The 27,666-nt window shown below is 41.1% G+C and overlaps 1 protein-coding gene and 1 non-coding gene across 6 annotated transcripts in view; both read left to right on the forward strand.

The window, feature by feature from the left end:
- RAB3GAP2 (RAB3 GTPase activating non-catalytic protein subunit 2) overlaps positions 1-27,666 on the forward strand; it is a 102,455-nt gene that overhangs the window by 34,342 nt on the left and 40,447 nt on the right. For 3 of the 5 annotated variants that reach the window (XR_015246423.1, XM_086694713.1, XM_086694715.1), the window contains exons 3-16: positions 3,311-3,446; positions 4,530-4,611; positions 6,153-6,200; positions 6,285-6,360; positions 6,691-6,792; positions 10,877-10,976; positions 13,185-13,283; positions 20,022-20,170; positions 21,241-21,320; positions 21,450-21,539; positions 23,938-24,077; positions 25,841-26,057; positions 26,623-26,766; positions 27,218-27,300. Coding sequence is in view for 4 of the 5 variants with exons in the window: in XM_086694713.1 (XP_086550839.1) it covers positions 3,311-3,446; positions 4,530-4,611; positions 6,153-6,200; positions 6,285-6,360; positions 6,691-6,792; positions 10,877-10,976; positions 13,185-13,283; positions 20,022-20,170; positions 21,241-21,320; positions 21,450-21,539; positions 23,938-24,077; positions 25,841-26,057; positions 26,623-26,766; positions 27,218-27,300 (1,546 nt within the window). In the remaining variant the exon portion in view is untranslated. The remainder of the gene's footprint in view (positions 1-3,310; positions 3,447-4,529; positions 4,612-6,152; positions 6,201-6,284; positions 6,361-6,690; positions 6,793-10,876; positions 10,977-13,184; positions 13,284-20,021; positions 20,171-21,240; positions 21,321-21,449; positions 21,540-23,937; positions 24,078-25,840; positions 26,058-26,622; positions 26,767-27,217; positions 27,301-27,666) is intronic. The other 2 variants (XM_086694714.1, XM_086694716.1) reach the window with 1 other exon arrangement.
- Positions 15,136-15,267, forward strand: LOC112864859 (small nucleolar RNA SNORA36 family). The gene has a single exon (XR_003224017.1). It is a non-coding gene; the product is annotated as a small nucleolar RNA SNORA36 family (small nucleolar RNA).

A 27,666-nucleotide genomic window follows, 5' to 3' on the forward strand; every position in this document is an offset into this window, starting at 1 on the left:
GTTCAAGTAGTGCCCTGCGGTTCCAAATCGGTTCAAAAACCGTGGGAAGGTTGGCCTGGGATAAAGTGATAAGTAGTAGTAATCGTTTGAGAAAAGGCTTTCGTCGACTAGGAGAGTAGAGTCAGATCCCAGGGGAAGACCCATCTTCTCGGAGGGCCGTTAACAGCTGTAGCCCAGGATGACCGGGCAGGGTGATGAAATGGGAAGACCACCTGAATTAAATGTCAGGAGGCATGGGTTCTAGTTTGGGCTCCGACATGGTTTCTGTTCCTCCCTGAGACTCTGTTTTCTTTATTATAAAATGAGGTTTTGAATCAGTTAGCTTTTAAATCCTTCCATCTTTGAATTTCTTTTACTCTGTCTTTTCAGCAAATATAAACACGTAGGTCTAATCCTTGTTAGTGGCATTATTTTGAAAACCTAGGACAGAAACATAGAAATGATGTGCTTTTGGGGCTCCTGGGTGGCTCAGTCAGTTAAGCAGCTGACTCTTGATTTCGGCTCAGGTCATGATCTCCTGGTTTGTGAGAGAGAGTCCCATGTTGGCCTCTGACAGCATGGACCCTACTTAGGATTCTCTCTCTCCCCCTCTTTCTGCCCCTCCCCCACTTATTCTCATTCTCTCTCTCTCTCTCTCTCTCTCTCAAAACAAATAAACATGAAAAAGAAATAATGTGCTTTTTAAAAAAAATGTTTATTTATTTTGGGAGAGAGAGAGTGCACGCATATGCACACACCCCAGGGAGGGGCAGAAAGAGAGAGAGAGAATCTGAAGCGGGCTCTGAGCTGTTAGCACAGAGCCCAACGTGGGGCTCAGTCTCCTGAACTGTGAGATCATAACCTGAGCTGAAGTCAAGAGTTGAACACTTAACCGACTGAGCCACCTAGGCGCCCCTAATGTGCCTTAGTGCGAAGTAACTAGTAGAAGATTTTCAGGATCTGTTGTTTGAACCTCATTTTGGGAGTGTAATAAAAGGAAGAAACCTGTTTGTATAGAATTTGCTAAGATTAGGACTGTATCACATCTCTGGAATGATGTTTTGATTCTTTTTTATTGCACTAAGATGGAAATTTTAAAGTCAGAGTTTTAGGCACCCCTGACTTCTTATCACAGTACCCAAACATCCCTGTGTGACTCACCCTGCTTCTAGCGGCCTGGCTGAAGGTGAGATGCTCCATCACTTGAAAAGTCCTGCACCTCGAAGTTGGTACAGTTGGAATCTCAGTTGTTGGGGAGGGAACCCCAGGGCAGGGTTGTCTTCAGCTACAGCTGAGCCGCTCTGAGGAGTCCTGGGTGTGCGCTGCCTAAGCAGAGACTGTATTCTACAGCGGCAATTGTGGGCCCAGAGAGAGGCGAACTACAACTAGCCTTTGCTATGTTACTTTCATCTTTAGGGGATGAATTTTCTCCCTAATTTGCGTATAGGAAAGTACACATTAAGAACACCAAACCGGGTAGCAGAATTCCGTAGAAAAATAGAACTTTAATAAAACAAGGAATTTTTCCAGAAATCTACATGATTCCTATTTGCTAAGTTTAAAAAAAGTATAAATGTGTAGATTAAGAAGAAAGAACGAACAGCGTACATGTCATCCCCTCTCTCCCCATGTCCTGCTGTTTAGTTCAGTCTAAGAGCCACTGGGTGGGTCTGAGTAAAGCTTTGAAAGCTTAGAAACCAAAAAGAATAGATCGAAAATTTAGCTGCATAACATTAAAAAATGTCTACATAGAACACATTAAACTACCATATTGACTGGGAAAAACTGTTGCAACTCTTATGTTCAAAAGGCCAGTTTTGCGGCGCCTGGGTGGCTCAGTCGGTTAAGCGTCCGACTTCAGCTCAGGTCATGATCTCGCGGTCCGTGAGTTCGAGCCCCGCGTCGGGCTCTGGGCTGACGGCTCAGAGCCTGGAGCCTGCTTCCGATTCTGTGTCTCCCTCTCTCTCTGCCCCTCCCCCGTTCATGCTCTGTCTCTCTCTGTCTCAAAAATAAATAAAGGTTAAAAAAAAAAAATTTTTAAAAAAAGGCCAGTTTTCTTTGTATGTAAACAATATATACAAATAAATGAGAAAAGGAGTAGCAACCCATCAGGAAATGTGTAAAGGAAAGGAACAGACCATTCATAGAGAAGACTTTTAAGCATATGAGAAAATGACTGTTCTCATTAATAAGAAGGCAGTATACTGAGGTAGCGTTTGTCGTCTGTCGCATTGACAGAGATCCAGAGTTAAAGCATCTTTTGAAAAGTCTGTGGGGAAGCAAGCGCTTTCAAAACTTGCTGGTCAGATTCTAAATTAATACTACCTCTGTGGAACACAATTTAGATAGCAAATTTACTAATACATATTACCTTTGACCTGGCAATTTCACTTCTAGGAATTTATCCTGCTAATATGCTCCCACACAAACTGGCAAGTGTATGAAGTTTTTCGCTGTATCATCATTTGTAGCAGCAGAAGAGTGTAGACATCACAGATGCCCATTAATAGGGGACTGGTGAAACAAATCATGGTGTATCTCTACAGTGGAGTATTATGCAACCTTAAGAAAAACTTCGTGGGGAATGAAGTCTCAGGCATATGTTAAGAGGAAAAAAGTAAAGTATAGAGGACTGTGTGTGTAGTGTGCTACTATCTGTGTAAGAGAAGGTAAAGGAGAGTAATGTATTTGCTTGTATGTGCATAAAGCGTACCTGGAAATACACCCTCACTGCACTGGTTGTCTCTAGAGTAAATAGGCAGCTAGAGTTCTAGAGTGTGAGAGAGACCATCTTAGAGAGAAGACCATTTTAGATCCTTCGAATTCTTAACCATGGGGATTTTCCTCTTTTTAATTATTTTTTACGTAATTTGGCAATAAAAAAATGAAAACATCTTTCAATTCAAATGAAGAAAAAAGTATCAAATTTATCCAGTACATTTACAGACCCTACAACATAAACAGCAGAGAATTTTTTCCTTGCCGTGTAGCTGCAGATACCTTAGCTGTCTCTCTGGAATTGGATTATTCACTAAAGCTTCTAACAGTGAGTCATTCTTGGAATGATCTCTGTATGACATTCTTTTAATGTCTTGCTAGTTTATATGTGCTTATGTTAAAACTGTCTGCATTAATATTCAAAACTGAGATTTGTTTGTAGTGGATATTTTATTTATTGGTCATCTTTGACGTGTTTTGATAAGGAATATTATTGAGACTTTTAAAAAGAAATACGAAGATATCTTTATCCCTTTTTCTTCCCCCTTGATCCTCAAGGCAGATAAGCTGAGATGCAGTATTCTCAATATTTTTACATACACTGTAATTGAAGTTTTACCCACAGGAAGAAGAAGGAAATACTTGCAAAGCACAAAAAACTTCCTGGCTGCAAGACTGTGTTTTATCCTTATCTCCGACCAATGATCTTATGGTTATAGCTCGAGAGCAAAAAGCTGTTTTTCTAGTGCGTAAGTACTCTTATTATTTTTAGTGCCTTTTATTTTAATGCATAGAATAGGACGGAAATGGGTTAGCTAGAAAGAAAAAATGTTACTTACATTGTATGCATTATATGGTGGCGTTCTACAGTGTACTTTCATGTTTTGTATAACACTTATTTTCAGTGTTTTTGTACCTCTCATTCTCTTTCCTCCTTTCGATTCTGTTTGTCTCCTCTGCTTTTCTTTCTTGGCTGCAGATACTTTAGCTGTGGTTATGTGGCTCTTCAGAGGCAGAACTGGGCATTGCCCGGTTCTTGCAAGGGGCGGGCAGAGCTAAAGAGGCCGCTGGCCCCTTCTTAGTCATAATGTGAATGGAGGTGATTTTCAACTACATTTTGAAAACTCATAGGACTCTAGTTTCTCACTGTGGGCATAAATTTTCAGTTCATAATTTTTGCTGAAGACTAAAATGAAGGTTGACATAAAATATGGAAAACCTCACTGATCAAAATCAGATCATACATTATTAAACGGCTGTGGAATGGTCTTCAAAGTAGATTTATCCTTCTGTAGCATAAGCCTTTTTCTTTTTTTAATATTTCTTTCTTTTGAGAGTGAGAGAGAGTGGGGGAGGGATGGAGAGAGAAGGAGAGAGAGAATCCTAGGCAGGCTCTGTGATGTCAGTTCAGAGGGCTCCGTCTCACGGTTCGTGAGACCCGGGTAGAAATCAAGAGTTGGATGCTTAACCGATTGAGCCACCCAGGCGGCCCTGTAGCATAAATCTAATAGAAAAGCCTTCTTTGTCATCTGAAGATAAAAGTCATTGCATAAATACAACAGATGGGGTGGTATATAACAATAGTAATTTTCTTCTGCAAGAACTGCGACATCAGATGGATTTAATTGGAGGAGGGGAGAAACTACGGGCCAGGAGACTAGGTTGAGTTTTATAAAAATCTTATAAAATTTTTTAAATATTTACCTATAGAGACCCAAACCCACTAATATAGAACAATTTACATTCTGTACTTATTCTAAAGGGAAACTGTGAAATTTATAAATTACTGTTTTAGTATGCTATAAAGTTATTTTATATGATAATTTTTTCAGCAAAATGGAAATACAGTGATAAAGGAAAGGAAGAAATGCAATTTGCTGCTGGCTGGAGTGGTTCTTTAAATGTCGAAGAAGGGTAGGTACCAGCTAACGTTTTGTTTCTCAGCTTGTTAAATGTATGTATGAAATTATTTGACTTGTAGAGCAAGAAGTTTCATCACTGGAGTATTTAGTGAATGTATATTCATCCCAACTTAGAGGTTGTGGAGCGTGATTTGGTCAGCAAATTTAAATTTTACTCACGTGATTACTTTTTAAAAAAAACTAGTTTGCAGAGGATTTAAAGAGAAGCTCAGAGAGAATCCCATACTTTCTACATTTTGTTGTTTCCTGTGTTCATTACTGATTTTATTCAGCCAAAAAGTCCAGGGCAGTCATTGTTTTCTCTGCTTTGGTAGCATTGGCCTTGTACTTAAAAGGGACAGTGCTACATTAATTCTTAAAACTCATAAGTACTTCAGAAAGGCAAGTATTCACCTCAAGCCGTGTAGTCTAAGAATTTGAAGACATTTAATTTCTGTCAGCAGTGCAAAGCAAACACAGTGGTTCAGTTACTTTAAAGACAACAAACAAAAAGATTTTGTTCAGTGATTGCATAATACGATGTATGGGGCAAGAGTGTTCACAGCTTCTTGAATAAGTTGGTGATGGTCCTGAGGGTTGACACTAAAATCAGTCAGGAGAAAATAAAATAAAATCAGTCAGGAGGAGTATTTTATTTCATTTCATTTCATTTCATTTCATTTCATTTCATTTCATTTCATTTCATTTCATTTCATTTCATTTCATTTATTAAATGTTTATTTATTTTTGATAGAGAGGGAAAGCGCAAGCTGGGGAGGGGCAGAGAGAGAGGGAGACACAGAATCTGAAGCAGGCTCCAGGCTCCGAGCTGTCAGTGCAGAGCCTGATGTAGGGCTTGAACTCACGAACTGTGAGGTCATGACCTGAGCCGAAGTCGGACGCTTAACTGACTGAGCCATCCACGCGCCCCAAGAAGGAGTTATTTTAATTTGGGGGCTTAGTCTCTGAGCTCCTGAAAGATTTTTCAAGTCCACGTGTCACATTAAAAAAGAATCTTTTAGGGATACTCAACCTAGCATGTTCTTCGAAATGGATTATCAGGGGCAGTTTCTGCAAAATATCAAGGAAGAAGCCAACCAGGTGAAATGCAGTTAATCCCTAGAATAACATAGCCGCCGAAGCGGGGTTTGCCTGTGATGTGACCGACGTGCCTCCCGTGCTGTGCCCCATGTGTAGCTGACGCGGAGGAGAGGGGGCCGGTAGGAAGTGACCGCCCACAATGACCTGCTGTTCCTCAGTTCTGTGTATAATCCTTGCGCGCAGTAAAGTTTTGCTTTCTGTTGTGCTTTTCATGACGGCACAGAGTGAAGAATAGTGTTTTCATTAACCTCAAGTGAATGTGACCTTACCTTTTACGTGAATGATTTTTATGATTCCTTATGTGGAACTTTACTGTATTTTTACTTCTGCAATGAAGAAAGCTGGTTCACAGGGCACAGCTTCCATTGGTTGCCCTTTAACATTGAAGTAGAGGGAAATAAAAGTACTTGCTAAATTCATTAGATAAACATACGATTTTGTTTTTGTTTTTAGAGAGTGTGTAACCAGTGCTCTGTGTATCCCACTAGCAAGCCAAAAGAGGTAAGGATAAAGAAATTATTTGTTTTCTCTGCTTTGCTTTATGAGCAAAATTATAACAAAAATTACAAATTTTGTCTGTGACAGGAGTTCCACCGGGCGTCCTGACTGGACCTGCATCGTGGTGGGCTTTACTTCAGGTTACGTACGCTTCTACACGGAGGTGAGCTGAGTGTTCAGCAGTTAGAAAGCACCGCTCGACGGGAATATCTGGTTAGGTGTCCCCATTATACTCATTTGTGACTCACTGCCTGCTGCTTGGGAATGTGTAGTTGCTACTTCCTGTGGGGGGTGGGTGTGGAAGCAGGGACAGGGGAAGTCATGGTGGAAAGTTCTGGTAGAACCTATCGAGAAGAGAAGCTGTGTTCTTCTGAAAGAGAGTGCCTGATATCCGTGGAAAACTGGTGGGGAAACGACAGTCTCTGCCTGGCCATACATGTTCGGGTCCATTCGTAAGGAAACGAGCAGAGCCCTCCTCTTTGCTTCCTTCTAGAACGGCGTGCTCCTGCTCGCACAGCTTTTGAATGAGGACTCTGTGCTCCAGCTTAAGTGCAGGACCTATGAAATCCCACGGCATCCTGGCGTGACCGAACAGGTAGTGTAGAAGACTGTGTTCAAAGTAACAGTGCCTTTACTTTGAAGTATTTTTTTTGTCTTTTTTGGGAAACTTAAAGGTATCTTGTGGCACAGTTAGCTGTGCTGGCATATTCTGGAAATATAACCTGTTTATAACTGAGTAAAGAATCCCATTCTTGCTTTTGCTTATTTAATGAAATATCCTATGCTTTATTATATAGTAAAATAAAAGACTGTAGTCAGAGAACCTTAAAAGGGTTTCTTATTTTCAGAATTTAATAGTGACTTAAGGTAGACATATGGTATATATCTTTTTTATTTGGATTTAGCTGTCAAAGTTGTACACAACAAAAGAAAAAAGTTCTGACCTATTATTAATACTACTTTATTGTACTACCTATTTCTCAGGGGGTGAAGTTTTTATTTATAGTGGGAAATATATTCACTGAACTGAAGATTTTGATAGAAAATAATATTTCATATCTAAGACTCTCCAAATGTACAGTTTTCACTGCTTCCCAGGTGGTGTGAGAATTTGCCTCAGTCAAAAATTAATTGTAGAGCCATGTAAACTAATACGCTCTTGTTTGACTCACAATGTACATAGTCAAAACTATGTAAATATGCCTTCCTCCTTTTTACTATCCTGCTTCCAAAAGGTTTCACGTGAACAGATGTGTGTATTGTGTACCTCTGTAGACTTAAATTGTATGAGAGGTGGCCTGGAGACTGGAGCTGTAGAAGAAACTTAATCTAGTAAGAGAGACTAGATTAATTCGTATTAATGCCTTTGAGCGAATTAAGCATCAATGCAAAGCAGTACCTAGTGATTTGCCATTTTATGTGGCCAGAATACATTCTGTACAAGTTTGGAGAAAGGGGCGCTCAATTAGAACAAGGACAATAAAAGAAACTTTCATTGAGGAGGTGAGATTTGAATTAAGCTGTGAAGAATGGTTATAGAATCTAATTAGTTAATGGTAAAAGAAGGGAAAGTATTTTAGGTAATCAGGAGAAAAATGAAGGGAGATTCAAATGTAGGACAGTGCATGAGACAACAAAGAAACCTATGATAGAAAATATTGAGAAACTGTCGAATAGGCAGAGTGGCCAGTTTTTTTCATAAATTTGAGGCTAGTTAACTGATTTTTTGAAGTTCTCTGTAATAGACGTGCAGTGTTGGGATGGGACTCTCTAATGGCTGCAAGAAGAGAAAAATGACCAGTACAAAAATCATTTAAAGGAACAATCGACAGGATTTGGTTATTGTCTAGAGATGTAGACGAGTCAAAGGAAAATGAGTGGTCTCTAAGATACCCACGCTGAAGAGTGCCATTGACAAAGTAGGAAGATGGGACTGCTTTGGCAGTGAATAAAGGTTGTTAAGTTTGGTTTTAGATATGTTGAGTTTGAGGCGATGGTAGGAAATAAAATGAAAATACTAGTATGGCTTGCCATACAGAATTTCTATACAGGCGCAAAGACTAGATTGCAGAAGTTGGTTTAAGTCATAGATAATGAATTCTTCCAGGTATAGGACCTAGGAAAATAAAAGTGAAGACTGAAAATTTAAGTCTTCCTAATATTCACCACAAGAAAGTAGAAGAAAATAAACCATTGAAGGAAACAAAGAAGGAGCTCTTGGAAATCTAAGAAGATATTGTGTTCATTGAAGATACTTCTCAAGAGCTGTTCTCTGTTTTTCTATTCTCTAGGTGGTGAAGGTTCTTTGAACATTTTAAGTTGGGTTATGTCTATACTATTTTTTAGAGTTGGTAGAAAAATATAACATTTAAATACTTGCTGTTTGCGAGTCAAGAAAATCTATTGGTTGAAAAATAATTCTTGGGGCGCCTGGGTGGCGCAGTCGGTTAAGCGTCTGACTTCAGCCAGGTCACGATCTCGCGGTCCGTGAGTTCGAGCCCCGCGTCAGGCTCTGGGCTGATGGCTCGGAGCCTGGAGCCTGTTTCCGATTCTGTGTCTCCCCCTCTCTCTGCCCCTCCCCCGTTCATGCTCTGTCTCTCTCTGTCCCAAAATTAAATAAAAAAAAAAAAAAAACGTTGAAAAATAATTCTTACTGAACACGGAGAGAGAAGTCTTTGTTGTTACTCTATATTCTGCATAAGCATCTTTGGATCTGATATATCAGTTCATATATCAAAAGTACATATTCGCTTCTTCTTGTATTCCCAGATCTATTAAGGATCACAGAGCACATTCCCTCTGATTCAATTCTCTGGGGTCAATGAGTGTAGTGGAAGTGACAGCAGGTCATTGTAGGAGAAGATTCCAAAGAGAGAAGATCTCTTTCTTGAATGTCAAAGGAACTCCTTCTGGGTCTTCTGCACAAAGATCTCTGTCATCCGGCATAATTTCTGTAGCTTTTGGACCATTGGTATTTGTATTAGTATCTCCTTCAGGAGGACTGTCTGGATTTGGAGATAACTGACTTGCTCCTCCAAGGCAGTGACAAGGCTCTTTCCCCACTGTTGTGCTCAGTGGGCCGTGCAGCCTAGCCTTGTGCATCTGTCATATGAGCACCCATGCCTGCTCCCTTCCTCTGGCTCCTATCCCTCGTGGCCCATAAATCTCTTTTAAAAATGGAAACAGTCTACTGGTCCAGTAGAAAAGAGGGCAAGGCAGTTCTGAAAAGGAGAAATAAAATTTGTCGGAAAGCACATAACATTTTGAATCTAAATAATAATCTAAGAACTATAAGCAACTACATTTGGATAATTTTTCACCTTTTATATTGACAAGGATCAAGATTTACAAAACTGTTGGTTACAGTATGGAGAAACACACTCATGTATTGGTGGAAACGTAAATTGACAGGTACTTTCTTGAGGGCAGTTTAATAATATGAATGAAAATTGAGAATACTATACACTCCAACAGACCCAGTTGAAGGAACTTATACTAAAGTAATGTGAAAAGATCTACACAGAAGAATTTTTATTGCAGTGGTGTTTATAATGAAAATGTATTAATTCATTCATAAATATTTATTTACTGCCTATTTTATTCCCCGTCCAGTTCTAATCACTGAGAATCCTTGGTAAAGCAGACACACAGAGATCCTCCTTTCCTGGAGCTTATGGTCTGGGGATGGCGAAGGGAGACCAGCAATAAACAACTAGAGATACAAAGATGGTTCCAGTGTCTGACAGGTACTAGGAAGGAAGTAATCATGTTGATGAGGTGGTAAGGAGGCAGGAGAATGGAGGTGCCTGCTTGACCTCTAGGGGCTCTAGAGCAGCCTCTGAGCAATTGCGTTTGAGCTGAGAACTGATTGATCAGAAGAATTAGGCAGGTGATGACCTGGGAGGTAAGGTCTAAGCCTGTTCAAAGCACTGAGATGATAATGGCCTTTGTTCAGGGAGCAAGGGGAGAGAGAGGTGAGATGATAGACAGGTGCCCGTCCTCCAGGCCTGGTTAAGGAGGCAGGCTGTATCCCAGAGTGCAGAAGGAAGCTGTTGGAAGGCCTCAGTCAGGAGAGTGGTTTCTAGGTCTCCCAAACAAAATTTCTATCACTAAGAACTAGTTAACTAAATTTTGATACATATGCTACCTACTGCTTTAGCCACAATAAAAAATGATTTGCTCGCTTACTGGAGTGGAAAAACATCATTGACATATTGAGTAATAAAAAACATGTTATACTGTATATAGTATAACCTCATCCAAAGCGTATAAGGATGTGTATTGAGACATGTCTGGGATATCAGGTGAGTTTCTTTTTTTTTTCCTTCTTCTTCTTTTATATATTGTTGTATTTGCACAATGACTATACTTCAGTTTAATGCAATGTGTACATTTTTTGGTTAATCTCACCACCTACCCTGAATGCATTATACGTCATTTACAAAAGCTCATGTTTGAGAAGAATTGTAGGTCCTTGGCCAAAAGGCATTCTGAATTTAATTTTCCATTTATTTTTACTTTTCTTCTCTTGATGGTGTTTTGTGTGTTGGGTGGTTGACACTTAACTTAGTCATAGTATTTTCTATTTTTCATTAATCCTGACATTCAACTATAATACAAGAAGTAGACATGCTTATTTGGCAATGATGAGATGTATTATTTTCTTATTTCTTTAATAGAATGAAGAGTTGAGTATCTTATATCCAGCTGCCATTGTGACTATTGATGGATTTAGCCTTTTTCAGTCTCTTCGTGCTTGTCGAAATCAGGTAGCAAAAGGTAATTTTTGGCACGCCGTATCTGACTTCTAACTTCTCATTTAATTTAACCCATTTAGAGAATTAAGTATGTCCTCTAAATTAAAAAAAATTTTTTTTTCTACTTTTATTTATTTTTGGGACAGAGCGAGACAGAGCATGAACGGGGGAGGGGCAGAGAGAGAGGGAGACACGGAATCGGAAACAGGCTCCAGGCTCTGAGCCATCAGCCCAGAGCCTGACGCAGGGCTCGAACTCACGGACCGCGAGATCGCGACCTGGCTGAAGTCGGACGCTTAACCGACTGCGCCACCCAGGCGCCCCAATATGTCCTCTAAATTAAAAAGGCCGCCTGTACTAGATTTACAACAAAGAGCCTGTGACTGTAAAAATGGGAGTGCATTGTTGGGTAGATGGCTCAGTAAGATAAAGGCAAGGACTGGTAATCAACGCTATGTATTGGGGTGAGAAATTTCATTGCATCTAGCCGAGGAACCAAGTTCTCACTATTTCAGCAGCTGTTGGGCTGGTTACTAGAATCTTGTGATTCTGCATTGCTTCCATTCTCACCAAGGGTAAGGATACCACTGTGTGCAGGGGGGATTTTATTCCCCACCCCGCCCCACCCACCCGTGGGCAAGGCCCAACAGGGAGTCCACATTGGCTTCTCTTTGCTAACCCGGAAAGCTTCTGAATGGAGAAGTTAAATGCCTGAACGATGTGTATATGGGCAACTACATTATTTCCAGACTTGGGGGTGAAAAGTGCACAAACAATCAAGAGTTCTTTCTCGTACTGCTCAGTTTACATCCTTGGGAAGAGGATGAAGAGCAGAGTTGTGTCCATCAAATTCAAGATGTCATTGTTTATAGATGCAGTAGTACCTGCAAAAATGCCGCCAGCGAGAAACATACCGTCAATTTTAAGACCCCCACTTTTAGAAAAGCCTTAAACTCAGTGAAAACACCAGTGCTAGACTTCCTCCTTTTCTTCTGGGCTTGGGTAGTGGGGCTTATAATGGCCCTTAAAACCAAGTTTGTCTTGTTTGCAGGTTGATGGATTGGTGAAATCAGGAGGTTTTGGTTATGTACGTCTTTAATGGTACCTGCTTTCCTATTCAGTCAGAACTTGTTGGAATTTTTATGGCTATTTTCATAATCTTTTAAATTATTTAAGTTTAGGCATAATAAGCATCATTATCTTGGGGTCATTTAAAATAGTCATTAGTATATATACCTAAAGAGACTGGCAGTTTTCTGCAGGTAAGAATTCAGTCGGTGAAATAAACTAGAAATAGATGATTATTGGTATTGTCAGCCATTTAATTTTTATTGTTGAGTTCCTGTTTATCTTTTGTGTTTAAGACCATAAAGCCATTGGTCTCCTAGGAAGTAAGAAAGCCACTAAGTGCCCACCTAAAGTAAGCTGCTCTGAAAAGAATTCTGACAAATTGTTGTGTCTTTTTATTTCGGCATGTAGGAAAATTCTCTTTTGTTGGCCTTACTATCAAAATCTGAAGTGCTTAGAGGAATCTGTTTTTCCCTTATTAAAGTACTTCACTTCCCAGAATAAACAACCAGAATCCAGCTGTATTCTAATATGTAGCAAGAAACTTTACTGATAAATAGGACCTTGTGCCTAAACCTATGGCAAGAGGTGTAACTATTGCTTTTCTGTTCATTACTCGCTCACTAGGTGGAAATACTGAGCAGATACAGGCATTTTATTCTTTCTGGTGATGCTATTGCTGGTTACATATCTTTCTATCAAGACTGGCCTAGGCTGTTGTCTTCGAGGCCTTGCTATATGTGTGCTCTTACAGGCATGTCATTGAGTTTTTAATTTTTCACCAAGTTAAGGCACTGGTTGCCATTCTCAGGATTTTATCCACTATTTCTCAGCAGGGAGAGATTGTTTCTTTGTCTTCAATTGCAGTTTGAATTCGCCTTAAAGTTTAGTAATAGTCTAGAGTTTTTAATAGCCTCTTCCAATTACCTGAATGTTCCAAAATCTCTTGTGACGGTCAACTTGCTCTTTTAATGTTTGCGTTTTACATATACTGTCTTGGCATGAATAAAGTTCACTTCAGCCTTGTTTATGTTGCCTTGCCTCATTATTATTATTGAAATTTTAAAGTAATCAAGTTATTATATTTTTAAAGGTTTTTTTGTAAAACTTCGCTTCATCCATTATAGTTAAGTTTGGATTGTTTAATTTTTGTCTTTAACAGCTGCGGCATCAGGCAATGAGAACATACAGCCACCACCGTTAGCTTATAAAAAATGGGGTCTACAAGATATCGACACTATTATTGATCATGCTAGTATTGGTAAGCATTACTCATTCAAATTCTTATGGAATTTACTTCTTTTGCTTTTTAATTGATATATCTCATTTATTAGAAATATCCATTTATTCTTAGGCGAAAGGAAATGCATTGTCTTTAGTGCGACATTTGGAAGTTACTCCAGACTTACGGATCGTTGTAGGTTTATAAGTTTAAGAAGTGATGGCAGTTTTAATAAATAATTACATCTTCAGCAGCAGTATTGTTCAGCTTTAGGTCTTTCACTATTTGACTTCATTTTTTTTTTTTTTTTGCAGACAAGTTTAATTCATATAATCACCATATAGCTCAGTCTTCTAAAACTGTAACCTTTAGACCAGCAGAGTATAGGTAAAAGCAGATTTCTCCTTGCGAGCATAATTGAAGACTCACTGTGTTAGGCACTGGGAACACAGACGAAAAAGACAGAGGTGAGAAGGCTTGGTGTCATCAGGGAAGCGTGAGGCTAGCTGGAAGAACCATGTGGAAACAGCTGCAGTCCCCAAGTGCGCCAGCTGGGGCGGGAGGCGGAGGAGAACCCCTGGCGCTGAGGGAGGTAGGGAGCAGTGGCGGACTTCAGTCTGAAATTGGAAGAATGAGTGGGACTTGATCAGAAGCAGCAGCACAGAGGCGGCATCCTAGCCAACGTGTGCTAGGCGTGAGGGGGGAAGTGCACCGCGTGCTGTAAAAAGAATGGGTACAAGGAGAACTGGCAGGCAGACATGTAAATAGGAGTCAGATTTCGAAGAGCCTAGTGTGCTATGCGGAGGAATTTAGGTCTTCCTCCCAGCAACACTGAGAGCCACTGGAGAATTCTGAGCAAAACAATGGTATTATCACTTAGCCTGTTAGAAGAATCACTTTGGTAGTTCTTAGTGACTGTAATGTGGGGGTCAAGGCTAGAAACTAGGTGCAAGAAGGATACTTCTTGGTAAGAAGTAATGAGTTTCTGAATTAAGGTAGTAGAAATGGAGTGGAGGAGAATATACTATTTAAAAAATGTGTATTGTTTTCTGTTTACCAACATGTTATATGCTTGTTAAATTCAAATAGTATATAAGTATATAAAGAGGAAAAGAAAAAATATCCCCTTAAACCCTATACCATCCAGAGATACTCACCATTGGCATTTTGGTAAACATCCTTATATACTTGTGTGTGAAATGCATGTGTAATATGTATATGGTGATAGAAATAGGTTTTCATAAATAGGGTTACATCATACCAACCATATTACAGCCCTTTTCTAATCAACATATTGTAAAGAGCCTTTCAATCAATTTTGCTAAATACACATTTTATCGGGGTCGTGATAGAAAACAGATGGCACCCCTGAAATAGGACAGCTGAAACGTGTTTTATTTACAGAGGAACTATTTGGAAAGATGTGGTGCAGGAGAACCACAAGGGATGGTACAGCATCTCGGGGCTTCGTAGCAGCCCAGCTGTTAGCCACTGCTAGGCCACAGGGGGCGAGGGCCTGGAAAGTTCCAGAACTTGGAGGTAGTGAGTAGAATCAGCATCTTACGAGCAGGATGGCTTTTTTTTCACGTGTCACAGGGAAGTAGGTGTCCTGACTTCACTTTCCTTTCTGTCTTTGATGTCCTGATGAGGCTTCCCGTTGTCTGAAGCCAGGTGGATGTCAGCCTAATCTACACACACTGTGCCCTGGGAGTGGGCGGGGAGAGAAGGCAGGAGTGTGAGTCTGCAGGGTCAGACGGAAGATCCCTGACACACGCATCCCATGGCTTGTTGCTGCGTCCTTCTCATGAGGAGTACTCTGCAATGAAGCACTTTCTTGTAGACATTCAGTGTGTCTTTACTGTTTTGCTAATAACATAAACATGCTGCAAAATTCCAAAGTGTTGAGTTCGGTTCAGGGTGGCTTCCCTGTTCTGTTAATTGAACTTTGGAACATTGAAACGGGCTAGGAAAAATGATTGGATAGAAAATATTATTCTATTCATTTATCTCCCAGCCTACAAAACGATGGGAAAATAAAAAAGGTACAACGGACTTTATTTTGCATGTACATCTTTATGTTGAAGTTCTGATGAATTCATCCAACAAATAAGTGAACACCTGGTATGTCCTAGGTGCTAATATTGGAGCTAGAAATAGAAGGCAGACGGAACCCCGTCCTGATGAAGCTTACATTCTGTGATAGGGAGATACACGATGGACAGTTAAGCCAAATGAATAAATATGGTCATATCACAATGTTAGCCTGCATCATGAGGAAAATACGCAGAGGGTTATGATGGAGAGTGAAAGGAAGAGGCCACTTCAGGTAGACTGGTGAAGATAAGGCTCTCCAGAGAAGTGACGTTCAGATGGGACATCGTGGGGGAAGAGCAGCCAGCTATGTGAAGGGGTATAGGAAGAGCATTCCAGGCAGAGGAAGCAGCAAAGAGATAGGCCTGTGGGGCCTCCAAGTCCTGAGCAACGGGAAGGAGGTCCCTGTGACTCGATTGTAGAGTAAGGGGAGGGGCGCCTGGGTGGCTCATTCTGTTAAGCGTCTGACTCTTGATTTTGACGCAGGTCGTCATCTCGTGGTTGTGCGATCGAGCCCCATATGGACTCTGTTGGGCTCTGTGCCGGGCATGGAACCTGCTTACTGTTCTCATTCTTTCTCTCTTTGTATTAAAAAAAAAGGTGGGGGGGGGAACAGGACAAGGTAGGGTTGGAGATGGAGATTGGGGACAGATCACATAGGGTAAGGAGGTTGGATTCTCTCTAAATACAGGGGATGTCACTGATGGTGTCTAGCTACGGGGCATTTAAAATTATCCTGACTGCTGCTTAGAGGCTTGTGAAATAAGTAAAAGCAGGGAGACCAGTAAGGAGTTTGTTGCAATAAGGGAGAATGGCGGCCTTGCCTGGAGAGGAAGCCGTGGAGCTGGAGAGGGTGGACAGATTGAGATATTTTTGTAACTGGTAAGGGGTGGATTTGAGAAATGAGAGAAAGGAAGGACTCCGGGATATCTGATTTTTTTTAATTTGAGCACGTTGAGTGGATGATCTGTTTACTGAAGTGAGAAATATGGAGAAGAGGTTCGAGGTAGACAGATCAAGAGTTAGGTTTCTTACAGGTTAACTTCTGACACAATTACACATTCAAATGGAGGTGTCAAGTAGGCAGGTAGATATACATCTGAAGTTTAGGGAAGAAGTCCAAGTTATTGACATAAATTTGAGAGGGAGTGGTTGACTGTGGGATGCTTCATAGAATTCAGGAAGGGAAAAGGTCCATCAGATTTGGCAACGTAGAGCTCTTTGAGTCTGATGTGAGCACTTTAGGTGGAGCAGTGAGGAGGAAAGCCAGATTGGGGTAGGTTGAAGAAGAAACTTTTCCACCTCTATTTTCAGAAATTAGAAACACAAGAGCCAAGAAACTGGATCACAGCATCTCCATTTTTTATGTTCAGTCTTGACCTCTTCCTTAAAATTCATTTCTATAAAATTCATTTTCCACCAGGGTATCCAGACTTAACATATCCAAATTGGAATTTTTTATTTCCTCCCCCAAACTTGTTTCTCCTTTTTTCTTATCATCTCTTCTGTTGCTCACACCCAAGATTCTGAGTCATCCTTGACCCCTCCTTCTCTCAGGTTTTTCATCCAGCAGTTACCCCCCCACCCCCGCTTCTTCCTGCACAGCAGACCCTTTCTGACCACCGCTCATCTCCATCATTGTGAGCACCGTGGTCTAAGCCACCATCATCTCCTGCCTGAATGATTGAGGAAAAAACCATTCTAACTGGTCTTTCTGCTTCCTTTCTTCCCTCTCTAAAATCCGTTTGCCGGTTAGCAGCTAATAGCCTTTTGAAATGTAAGTCATGTTTTTGTCACTCTTCTGTGCAAAATGTTATTTTTATAGTGGCTTCCTGTCTTATTCCTAATAAAATCCAAAGGCCTTATAGTGGCATACAAGGCCTGACATTGCCTGGTTTATGGTGTGTCTTTTACCTTATCTTCTTTAGTACCTCCCCCCCCACCCCCCCGCCCCGCCCCATGTGTTTGACCACATCTCCTAGTGGTTCCTCAGATACACCAGGTGGCCTCCTGCTTGAGAGCATTTGTGATTGTGGCTCCTTCTGCCTGGAAAATTCTACCCAGCTAGCCATGGCTCGCTCTCTCTCTCTCTCTCACCTCATTTAGGTCTCTGCCCAGATATTATTTTGTCAAAGAGGTCTTCTTTAGCCACTATAACAGACCTAGAAAATTATCCGAGTTTGACTTTATGGAAATTTATATTAAGAGTTAAATTAATATTTATATTTTAATAATGATATTTAAAATAATGGTGGATTAACATTTAATCATAAATTATATTTCAAATTAGTATTATATTTACATAAATATATTTTAATATGTATTTTAACTGTAAATTGTAATTTTTATAATATAAATTATATTAATATTTATACTAAGTTTCAAAGTGTGGAAAGGCCTCAGATAAGATGTTCAGGAAAAACACAAAAAGTTCACATCTAAGGAAATACACTTATAGTAGGCAGCTTGTCTCAGCAGTAATATTCACCTCATTCCTAATAATGAAAGTGTATATTTAATAAGAAATTGAAATATTTATATATTGAAAGGATATGGGGAGAAGAAGGGCTGTCAATAAGCTGTATCTTCATTTACCTTAAATCAATGAAAAATAATGCTCAGATTGGTGACTCAACAGACCACGGGTCTCTCGATTTCACCGCTTTGCCGCAGTACAGAGAGCAGGACCGTGCACATAAGACCTCAGGGATGCAGTCAGCGATTCGTAGGCTGTGGGAGAGGAGTGCCTATTGGAGTATAGGAAGAAGTTATTTAAAAAATTTTTTTTTAATTTATTTTGGGGGAGAGAGAGCAGGTGCATTTAGTGTAGGGGCCGAGAGAGGGAGAGGGAATCTCAAGCAGGCTTCTCGCTGCCAGTGCAGAGCCCAGCATGGGGCTCCATCCCATGACATGGGGATCATGATCTGAGCTGAAATCAAGAGTCGGACACTTAACTGACTGAGCCACCCAGGCGCCCCGAGAGAGGTTATTTTAAAACTTAAATTTCAGGGGTGCCTGGGTGGCTCAGTCAGTTAAGCGTCCGACTTCAGCTCAGGTCACCATCTCGCGGTCCGTGAGTTCGAGCCCCACGTCCGGCTCTGGGCTGCTGGCTCAGAGCCTGGAGCCTGCTTCCGATTCTGTGTCTCCCTCTCTCTCTGCCCCTCCCCCGTTCATGCTCTGTCTCTCTCTGCCTCAAAAATAAATAAACGTTAAAAAAAAAAAAATTGTTTTTTAAAAACAAAAACTTAAATTTCAATTTATATGTCACACAGTCCACCCTTTGATTTCATTCTGGTAGTGTCAGGCCAAAGTTATGCAGATTTTTATCACATAGTAAAAACATTTTGTATATTGAATCATGAACTTATTCATGAAGGTGGGACAGGTGTTCTGCTCTTTGAGAATAGTCCAGCTTTGACAATTATTTGATCACTTCAATCCCTCAGTCCAGCAAATGGCCTGCTCGGTCTCTCCCTAAAAGTATTTCCTTTCCCAGGACTCTTCTTCAGGAACATTGTGTTTTTTGACCATTTGCAGGTCAAGTCGAGGCAATACCTATATGTGAAAATTAGGGTAACTCCTGTTCCAGTCTACAGTGTATTTGAGTTTAGAACTTTCCAACTGAGTATCTTCACGGACCATGTGAATACCCAGGTACCGCATGTGTGCCTGAGTCCACATAGGTTGAATCTTGGCAGCACATCTTTACTTCCTGGATCTCTAAGCTTCCTCCACCACCTGCTGCTCCCATCTCTCTCTCCCTGCCCCCCCAGGTGAATTTACATGACCTTGGTTTTTCCTTTGCTACTCCAGACAAGCATGTGGGTGTCAGCAGTCTGTCTGCTTTTACTCTTAGAGCCTTGGGGAAACAAAAAGTTAACTCTTCCTTCGAAAAGGTTGGGGATTTCTGGACTACAGAGTAAAGGTTGAAAGTGTTTGTTTTTTGCTGTGTTGGGAGGGGTAGGATACAGAGCACAGATGCTCTCGTCTTTTTGGTGGCCGTGTAAATTAACGCCACCTCTATGGAATGCAGTGTAACGGTATGTAATAAAATGTTTAAAAATGTGATCCCCTTTGAGAATTTCTGTCTGTAAGAATTTTCCGTACTGATAGACATACATAGGTGTTCAAAGACATATCAGAGATCTTTATCACAGCGTTATTGGTAGTGGCAAAGATGGGAAACAACCTAAATATCCATCAGAGGTCAAATCACTTACGGTATGGCCGTCGTGGAATGTTCTGGGTGACTGAGAAGAACGTGGCACGTCTCTTTGATGTTTTATGAAATAAACGAGTAAGACACACATCCTTTTACTTGGTGTGCTGTCATCTGTTGTACAACATCTCCTGAAGGCGGCGTAAGACACGGTTTCACTTGTTGCCTCTGGGAACTGACTGATGCCTGGAGATCTGGGCAGACTGGATACCTTTTGTACTGTCTGAGTTTGTATGTGTCAAAAAGTTAATATTGAAATTTTGTAGTATTTTATGGCTTAGAGAAATAGGTGGCACTTTTAATATTTTATGACATTGGTTTTACAGTCATTTAAAAATGACTTTTATCTGTTCTATAAAAGTAAGCAGTTTGCATCTTTGAATGGAATCGAAAATGTAATGACCTGAAGTGACAGTGTCATTTCAGTGCATTTAGCTCACGTGTTGTTGCTGTTGTTTCGTCATTAGGTATTATGACTCTGTCCCCGTTTGATCAAATGAAGACTGCTTCCAATGTAGGTGGATTTAATGCAGCAATTAAAAACAGCCCACCTGCCATGTCTCAGTACATCACTGTCGGGTCCAATCCATTCACTGGCTTCTTCTATGCTTTAGAGGTAAGAGTTTTGTCACTGATCACGGGTAAGGCCTCTCTCGGTTTTTCACCTTGTCTGCAAATTGGATATTGTAAGTTAGCCTTAGAAAGATTAGGCAGTTTACGTTTCTAAGTTTTCAATGTAAGCTAAAATTAATCCCCACTGACTTCCTTCTAGATTCTTTAGGTGAACTGAAAAGGTACTAAAGTCAGCGTAAAACCAACACATTTCTCCATTTCAGCTCCCCCAACTTCCTGAACGGTTGATTTGTCTTTAAACACTGGTTGGGGCGCCTGGGTGGCGCAGTCGGTTAAGCGTCCGACTTCAGCCAGGTCACGATCTTGCCGTCCGCGAGTTCGAGCCCCGCGTCAGGCTCTGGGCTGATGGCTCAGAGCCTGGAGCCTGTTTCTGATTCTGTGTCTCCCTCTCCTTCTCTCTCTGCCCCTCCCCCGTTCATGCTCTGTCTCTCTCTGTCGCAAAAATAAATAAACGTTGAAAAAAAACACTGGTGCACTAATCAGCGTCTCAGGGTTACTTATAGCCCACCAGAGACTGCAGTAAATCAGGAATTGTAAAGTTACCCGCTGTGGCGGATACAAGTGGTGAAAATTGGTTCCTAAAAATAGGGGAAAGTTAGGTGCTGGACTTGGTGGCTCTTATTTCTCGCTTATAAAACAGCCTTCTTAGAATTGTCCAAACTATCTTTTTACTTTCATAAAAATATACATTAAAAAAAAAAAAAAAAAAAGAGGGACGGGAGCCAGTTGTGAGTAGACAGGAGATCCACAGCCTTGCTAGAATAATGCCATGTTAACGCCCTAGTTAAACTTTTTAAATTAAATTACAATTTAAGGAGGCTGATCCTGAAGATAAAATGGACTGGTGGTGGTTTTACTTTTAAACTGTAGAGTTAAAACTTCTGATTGTATTCCTACTTCCTAAAATCATGTTTATTGCACTCTCTGAAAGATGCTATTTTTGATGGTCCAGGCTTTACAGCCTTTCAAAATCTTTAAAAGTAAGCCTTGTTTAGAAAGTATATTTTGGTTGTCAGCTATTCCCTGTTCTCTTTCAAATGTCTTGTTTTTCAGGGAAGCACGCAACCATTATTATCTCATGTTGCCCTGGCTGTTGCAAGTAAGCTCACTTCGGCTTTATTTAACGCTGCCAGGTAATTACGGAACGCTTGACTGCAAGATGATCTAATTTGTATCTCGCTTGGTTTTCACATCTGTTTTGATAATCTGCACATTAGAATGTTGGAAGCCCTGGTTTTATTCTAAATTCTCTTTCCGGTCAGTGGTTGGCTCGGTTGGAAAAGTAAGCACGAGGAAGAGGTGGTGCCGAAGCAGAAGCCGAAGGTGGAGCCCGCTGCCCCGTTAGCTGTAAGGCAAGTTGGCCGTGCTCGTCTCCCATTGTGGTGTTTGTGAAAATGTACCGTGAAATGTATGGCCTTTAAAAAAAAAATTTTTTTTATGTTTTATTTATTTTTGAGAGAGAAATGGAGAGAGCATGAGCAGGGCAGGGGCAGAGGGAGAGGGAGACACAGAATCCGAAGCAGGCTCCAGGCTCCGAGCTGTCAGCACAGAGCCCGATGCGGAGCTCGAACTCACAAACCATGAGATCGTCGCCTGAGCCGAAGTCAGGTGTTTAACCGACTGAGCCGCCCAGGCGCCACGTTGGTCTTTCTATGAGTTTGGTTGATTTGTTGATCTCGTGAGTTTGTGGAGCTTCTGAAAGTCATTAATGTGAGACTTTTTCTGTCGGAATATAAACTCCACGAAGAAGGTGATTGTCGTGTGTTTTGTCCACAGCTGTCTCCCTGTCATACAGTAGGCGCTCAGTGTGTGTTTGTGGAGTGTGCTTTCTTGCAAACACCTAGAACCTTAGCTTAAGTTTTAGGAAAATTAGTTCTGTGATAGCTGTAGAGTTTTTTGTTAGGTTTTTTTATTTATTTGAGAGAGAGAGAGAGAGCATGCCTGCATGGGGGAGGGACAGAGAGAGAGAGAGAGAGAGCAGCGCATCTGTGCTGGCAGTGTGGAGCTTGACATGGGGCTCAATCCCACAAACCGTGAGATCATGACCTGAGCTGAAATCAAGAGTCAGATGCTCAACCACCTGAGCCACCCAGGCGTCCCAGATAGCGGTTAGTTTTTTAAAGAAAGTTTAGTTTGTCAATCAACTGTGTAAACTTAAAAAGTGCTTAGTAATTTCTTTAAAAAAAAACAAAAATGAGGAGTCTGTGCATTCAAGCACTCTGAGGAATGCAGGCTTGTGCTTTTTTGTTGACTTCACTGGTGCTGTAGGATAGTGTATTTGTCAGATTGTGCAGGGAGAGGGCGTGATTTTTGCTTGATTTTGTTTTTAAATCGTTTGTGTTACCTAATATAAAATACCTACCATGAAGGGAAACAGAATCAAACCCCCCCCCTTGTAGATATTCTTTAACTAAAGAGATATAACGAACTGTCTGTTATTAAAATTTATTGAAGATTATCCTCTAAGGTTGTTTCATATTATTTTAAAATACTGTAACACCTTACATTTTCTAAATTCACTTAAGAATCAAGAAGTAAGCCAAGCTGCCCTCTGCCTGCACACAGATGTAACAGAATTTGGACACTTTGTCTCAGGGGCTTTTCTCAAAGTGAGTGCACTTGGTCCTTTTGTAGTACCTCTTTACTTTTATCTTGCAGTTCTAGTAAGATTGGTTATAGACCAAGAACAGTTTAAAGATAATTATTTAGGGGCACCTGAGTGGCTTAGGTGGTTGAGCATCTGACTTCAGCTCAGGTCATGATCTCACAGCTTGTGAGTTCGAACCCCACATTGGGCTTGGTGCTGACAGCTCGGAGCCTGGAGCCTGCTTCCGATCCTGTCCCCCTCTCTCTCTGCCCCTCACCTGTTTGTGCTCTGTTTCTCTCTCCTCAAAAATAAACATTAAAAAAATAATAATAAAAATATAGTTATTTAGAAGAGGGAGAGTTCTTCAGGCAGATTTGTTGGTGCCAGCAGAAAGTAGAGGTCAGAAATACAAACTTCAGGGGCGCCTGGATGGCTCAGTCGGTTAAGCGTCCAGCTCTTGATTTTAGCTCAGGTCATGATCTCACGGTTCGTGAGTTCAAGCCCCTCATGGGGCTCTATGCTGACGCATTGAGACCTGCTTGGGATTCTCTCTCTCTCTCCCCCTCCCTCCCTCCCTCCCTCCCTCTCTCTCTCTCTCTCTCTCTCTCTCCCCACCTCTCTCTCTCTCTCTCTCTCTCTCTCTCCCCACCTCTCTCTCTCTCTCTCTCTCCCCACCTCTCTCTCTCTCTCCCCCCCCTCCCTCTGTCCCCCTCCCCCTTCCCTGCTTGAATGTTTGTATGCTCTCTCTCAAAATAAATATTAAAAAAAAAATGAACTTAGGACAGACGAAATATGCTTGTATAGAAGCATAGTATTCTAAAATTGGTCATGAGGGTACTGTTTCCTCTGACATAACACTTCATCAAGAAAAGATAGTTATACTTGATATTCCCTAAAAATATAAGATTATGGATACTTATGTGGAAAATCTATGAAATAAAACTTACCTGTTTTTATTTTATAATGGAAGAAACTTCTTATGCATTTTGTGTTGCAAAGTGTCTGGTACGATTAGTTAATAAATTCACCATGAATCCGTGCAAAGTTTATATTTCTTTACCTAAAAGCAGATTTTGCCTATTTTATTTACACATTTCATTATTCTGTTAACTTTTTCTAGATTGGAGTTTGATTTGAGCTTTTTATTTTCTTTTAAATATCAGATTTGGACTTCCAGATTCTAGACGCCATGGTGAAAGTATATGTCTGTCTCCATGTAACACGCTGGCAGCAGTAACGGATGATTTTGGCAGAGTTATTTTATTGGATGTAGCTAGAGGAATCGCAATACGCATGTGGAAAGGTACTTCCTTATAAAAATCTAGAAAAAAGTTAATTTGCTTTTTACCCCTATAGTTGAGCAGTATTCTCATCCTTCAGCTTCTAATTAACAACACTGCCTAGTGCATTACGTGTATGCTTTCTTTTTTTTTTTTTAACAAGAACTCCCATCAGCCACACTTGATCCAGTCCAGTTGGTCTGTTAACTTTAAGTTTGATCAGTTTATACGCTTTTAATTTCTTCCTTATGTCCTTTTCAATTCTGTCCTTGTCAAATTCCTGAAGTCAGTTTCTTGCTCCTGTTATATTCATTCCACTTCACAAGGTCACGCTTAAGTCAAATGTTCTCTTCAAATCTAGAATGCTAAGTCTTTCAAACTAAAGACGGCAAAATAATTTTTGCTTATTTGACTTCCATATCCATATGCTGGGGTCAGTTTCTTGGTAAAATGTCAGTTAGGAGTTGTAGTTAGTTGCTAATAAACGACTCAAGTTCGGGATTGTAATGATATGCCCATGACAACCTCAGGACCCATTCGCCTTTTATGTAGCTTCCCTACTCAAGGTTATTTCATGGTTCAAATGACTACTGGAGCTCCAGTCTTCTTGTCTGAGTTCCATGAAGAAAGAAAGGAAGAGGAAGAACTTCCAACTGAGCCAGTCCGCTTTGAAGATGATTCCCTGCCAAGCTCTTTCCACAGTGCATTAGTCAGGACTTAGTCACATAGTCATACCTAACTATAAGGGAGACTTGAAAATATCTAGGCACATTGTCAGCCTGAGAAAGGTAAAATCTCTTTGACCAAGGAACAAGGGGAGAATGCATTGTTTTGCAATCCTTGGAATAGTAATATGTCAGTAATATGGTAGGAAATCCCAGCTGTGATGCAACGTGGTCTCTGCTTAGCAATGCGAGGAAAAATGGATTTGAGGAGATTAAAGTACTCTGGACAGATGGAGACCAGTATCACCTTCTTGCCAGAGAATTCCTGCAGTGTTTACCTGTTATGTGTTTAAGTGTCTATAGAGGTAGGTTTCAGCACCGCAGACACATCATTTCTTCTCGGTGTCTGTCTTCTGAAATAGCATCAGGGGTGGTTCTCAGCAAGACTTTTCCAGAATATAGAAGACATAGGTGTCCCAGCGGGCCCACATCCACTACAGCGATGTTGTTGGAGGCATTGTGGCCTTCCCTTCTGCGGCTGGTGCTGTTCCCCCGTATTTGGAAGAGAGGGGCCTGTGGCCGGTGGAAGGGGCCCCCCTGAGATGGAAGACTGTGTCGGCTGCCTCTTCTCAGAGGCACGGGCTTCCTGCTGCCACCTGGCACCGCATCCCCCCCATCTGCGTAGCACCACAGGATTTGAAAAGCACAAGATCAGGTTGATCTTTTTCTTACATTTTAATGGGACTTTTCTTCAAATCCAAGCCTGGTAACCTCCCCCAGAGTTTTTAAAGGGAAAGAATTTTGTAAAGAGAAGGAGGAGAGAGAATGGGATCAGGGAAGGGACTCATGAAGCCTTAATGACAGCCGTTTTCTTTTTAAAGAAAAAAAGGGATCGGAAGCAAATTTAACAAACTTCTGGATTTAGTATGACTTGGTGATTGAGTCAGTATTTGTTACAATTATTATTATCTTTTCTGTCGAAGCCATTTCATAATAAAAAGGTAATGTGCTTTTATAGCTCTTCTTAAACCCCTGGCTAAAATATCCCAGAGTGCATCAGAAAGCTACGGTTGAACCTAGATTAATTAACTAATTAGCTGCCCTTTTCCTCTGTCTCAAAGGGTATCGAGATGCACAGATCGGTTGGATGCAAATCGTAGAGGACCTCCACGAAAGGGTACCAGAAAAGGCGGACTTTTCCCCCTTTGGAAATACTCAGGGTCCAAGTCGTGTAGCTCAGTTCCTTGTGATCTACGCACCCAGAAGAGGAATCTTGGAAGTGTGGGGCACACAGCAGGGGCCTAGGGTAGGAGCCTTCAACGTGGGAAAGCACTGCAGGTAAGCCGCAGACCCCGTCATTTTCCTGGTTACAAAAAGGAATGCTTTTGTTCAAGTAAAGCTTCTATTAAAGCTACTTATTAGATTGCAAGTCGTTTGAGAATTGCAGTGTTCTCTATTATGGTATTTCCCTGTGAGTGCCTGGTATATAATTAAGGATTAAGTATTTAATAACAACAACAAAAAATCTTAATGAAAAGGCCATGATATGCTACTGAATTTAATAAAGTGACCTGTGGTGTTGCCATTTGCCCCCATCCCTTACTTATGCTGTGGGGGCTCAAAAGGAGAGATTCCTTCAGATTCCCATGGAGATGATGTTAAGTGAGGTGAATGCTTTGTTTGCCATAGGCCTGTCACTTAATTTTTCTAACACATTTTAACAAGGCGTCATTCTACCAGTCACCTCTGCTTTACTTGTGTTTTTGGTATCAGTTAGTGTTTATTTTACTTAGTGGTGCCCCCAAATCGAGACTAACGTAGGGGTCCCTAGCTATAATATAAGCACTTCTGGCATTTCTCCTTTCTCTAATATTCTTACCGTATTGGTATGTGATTTCCTCAGGCTTCTGTATCCTGGCTATAAAATAATGGGCTTAAATAATGTCACCAGTCAGAGCTGGCAGCCACAGACTTACCAGATCTGTCTTGTTGATCCAGTGTCTGGAAGTGTGAAAACAGTAAACGTTCCTTTCCATTTAGCACTGAGGTAAGATCTATCAGGTATCCCTCTGCTAGCTTTTCCATCCCGTGTTTTGCTCTTGGTTTTGTAGTTATTGTTTTGTTGTTGCTGTTTTTTTCTCATTAGACAGAGATCTTTATTTTATTTTTTTTAACGTTTATTTATTATTGAGAGACAGAGAGACGCAGAGCGTGAGCAGGGGAGGGGCAGAGAGAGGGGGAGACACAGAATGGGAAGCAGGCTCCAGGCTCTGAGCTGTCAGCACAGAGCCCGACGTGGGGCTTGAACTCATGGGCCGTGAGATCATGATCTGAGCCGAAGTCGGTCGCCCAACCAACTGAAGCACCCAGGTGCCCCTAGACAGAGATCTTTAAAGTTAAGTAGGAAGAACATAAAGGAAAAGAGAGTTGGAGTGTGCCAGACTTAGAAGGAAAGCGATTTCATGTTCTGTAAGAATTTGTTGTGTTTATTGTTTTAGCGACAAGAAGTGTGAGCGAGCCAAGGACATGCACCTAGTGAAGAAACTGGCGACCCTGCTGAAAACAAAACCTCCCAATCTCGGTGGGTGTCCTTTAGTCAAAATAACAAAGCATGCTCTTTCATCATTTTCTAAATTAATAGCATATTATAAACGGAGCAATCGAAATAGTTCAGGGGCGCCTGGGTGGCTCTGTTGGGTAAGAGTCTGACTCTTGATTTCAGCTCCGGTCATGATCTCAAGGTCGTGGGATGGAGCCCTGGGTCAGCCTCTGCGCTGGTCGTGGAGCCTCCTTGAGTTTCTCTCTCCCTCTCCCTCTGCCCCTCCCCTACTGTTGTGTGCTCACTTGTGCTCTCTCTCTCTCAAAAAAAAGATTCATCTCTGAGCAGTTGCAATTCCTTAAAATAAGGTGAGCTGCAAGTAATCCTGTATATATTTTATTGGAATTG

This window comes from Puma concolor, chromosome E4 (genome assembly GCF_028749965.1).
Source record: "Puma concolor isolate L17-30 chromosome E4, mPumCon1.1.hap2, whole genome shotgun sequence".
In the NCBI taxonomy this organism is placed as follows: Eukaryota; Metazoa; Chordata; class Mammalia; order Carnivora; family Felidae; genus Puma; species Puma concolor.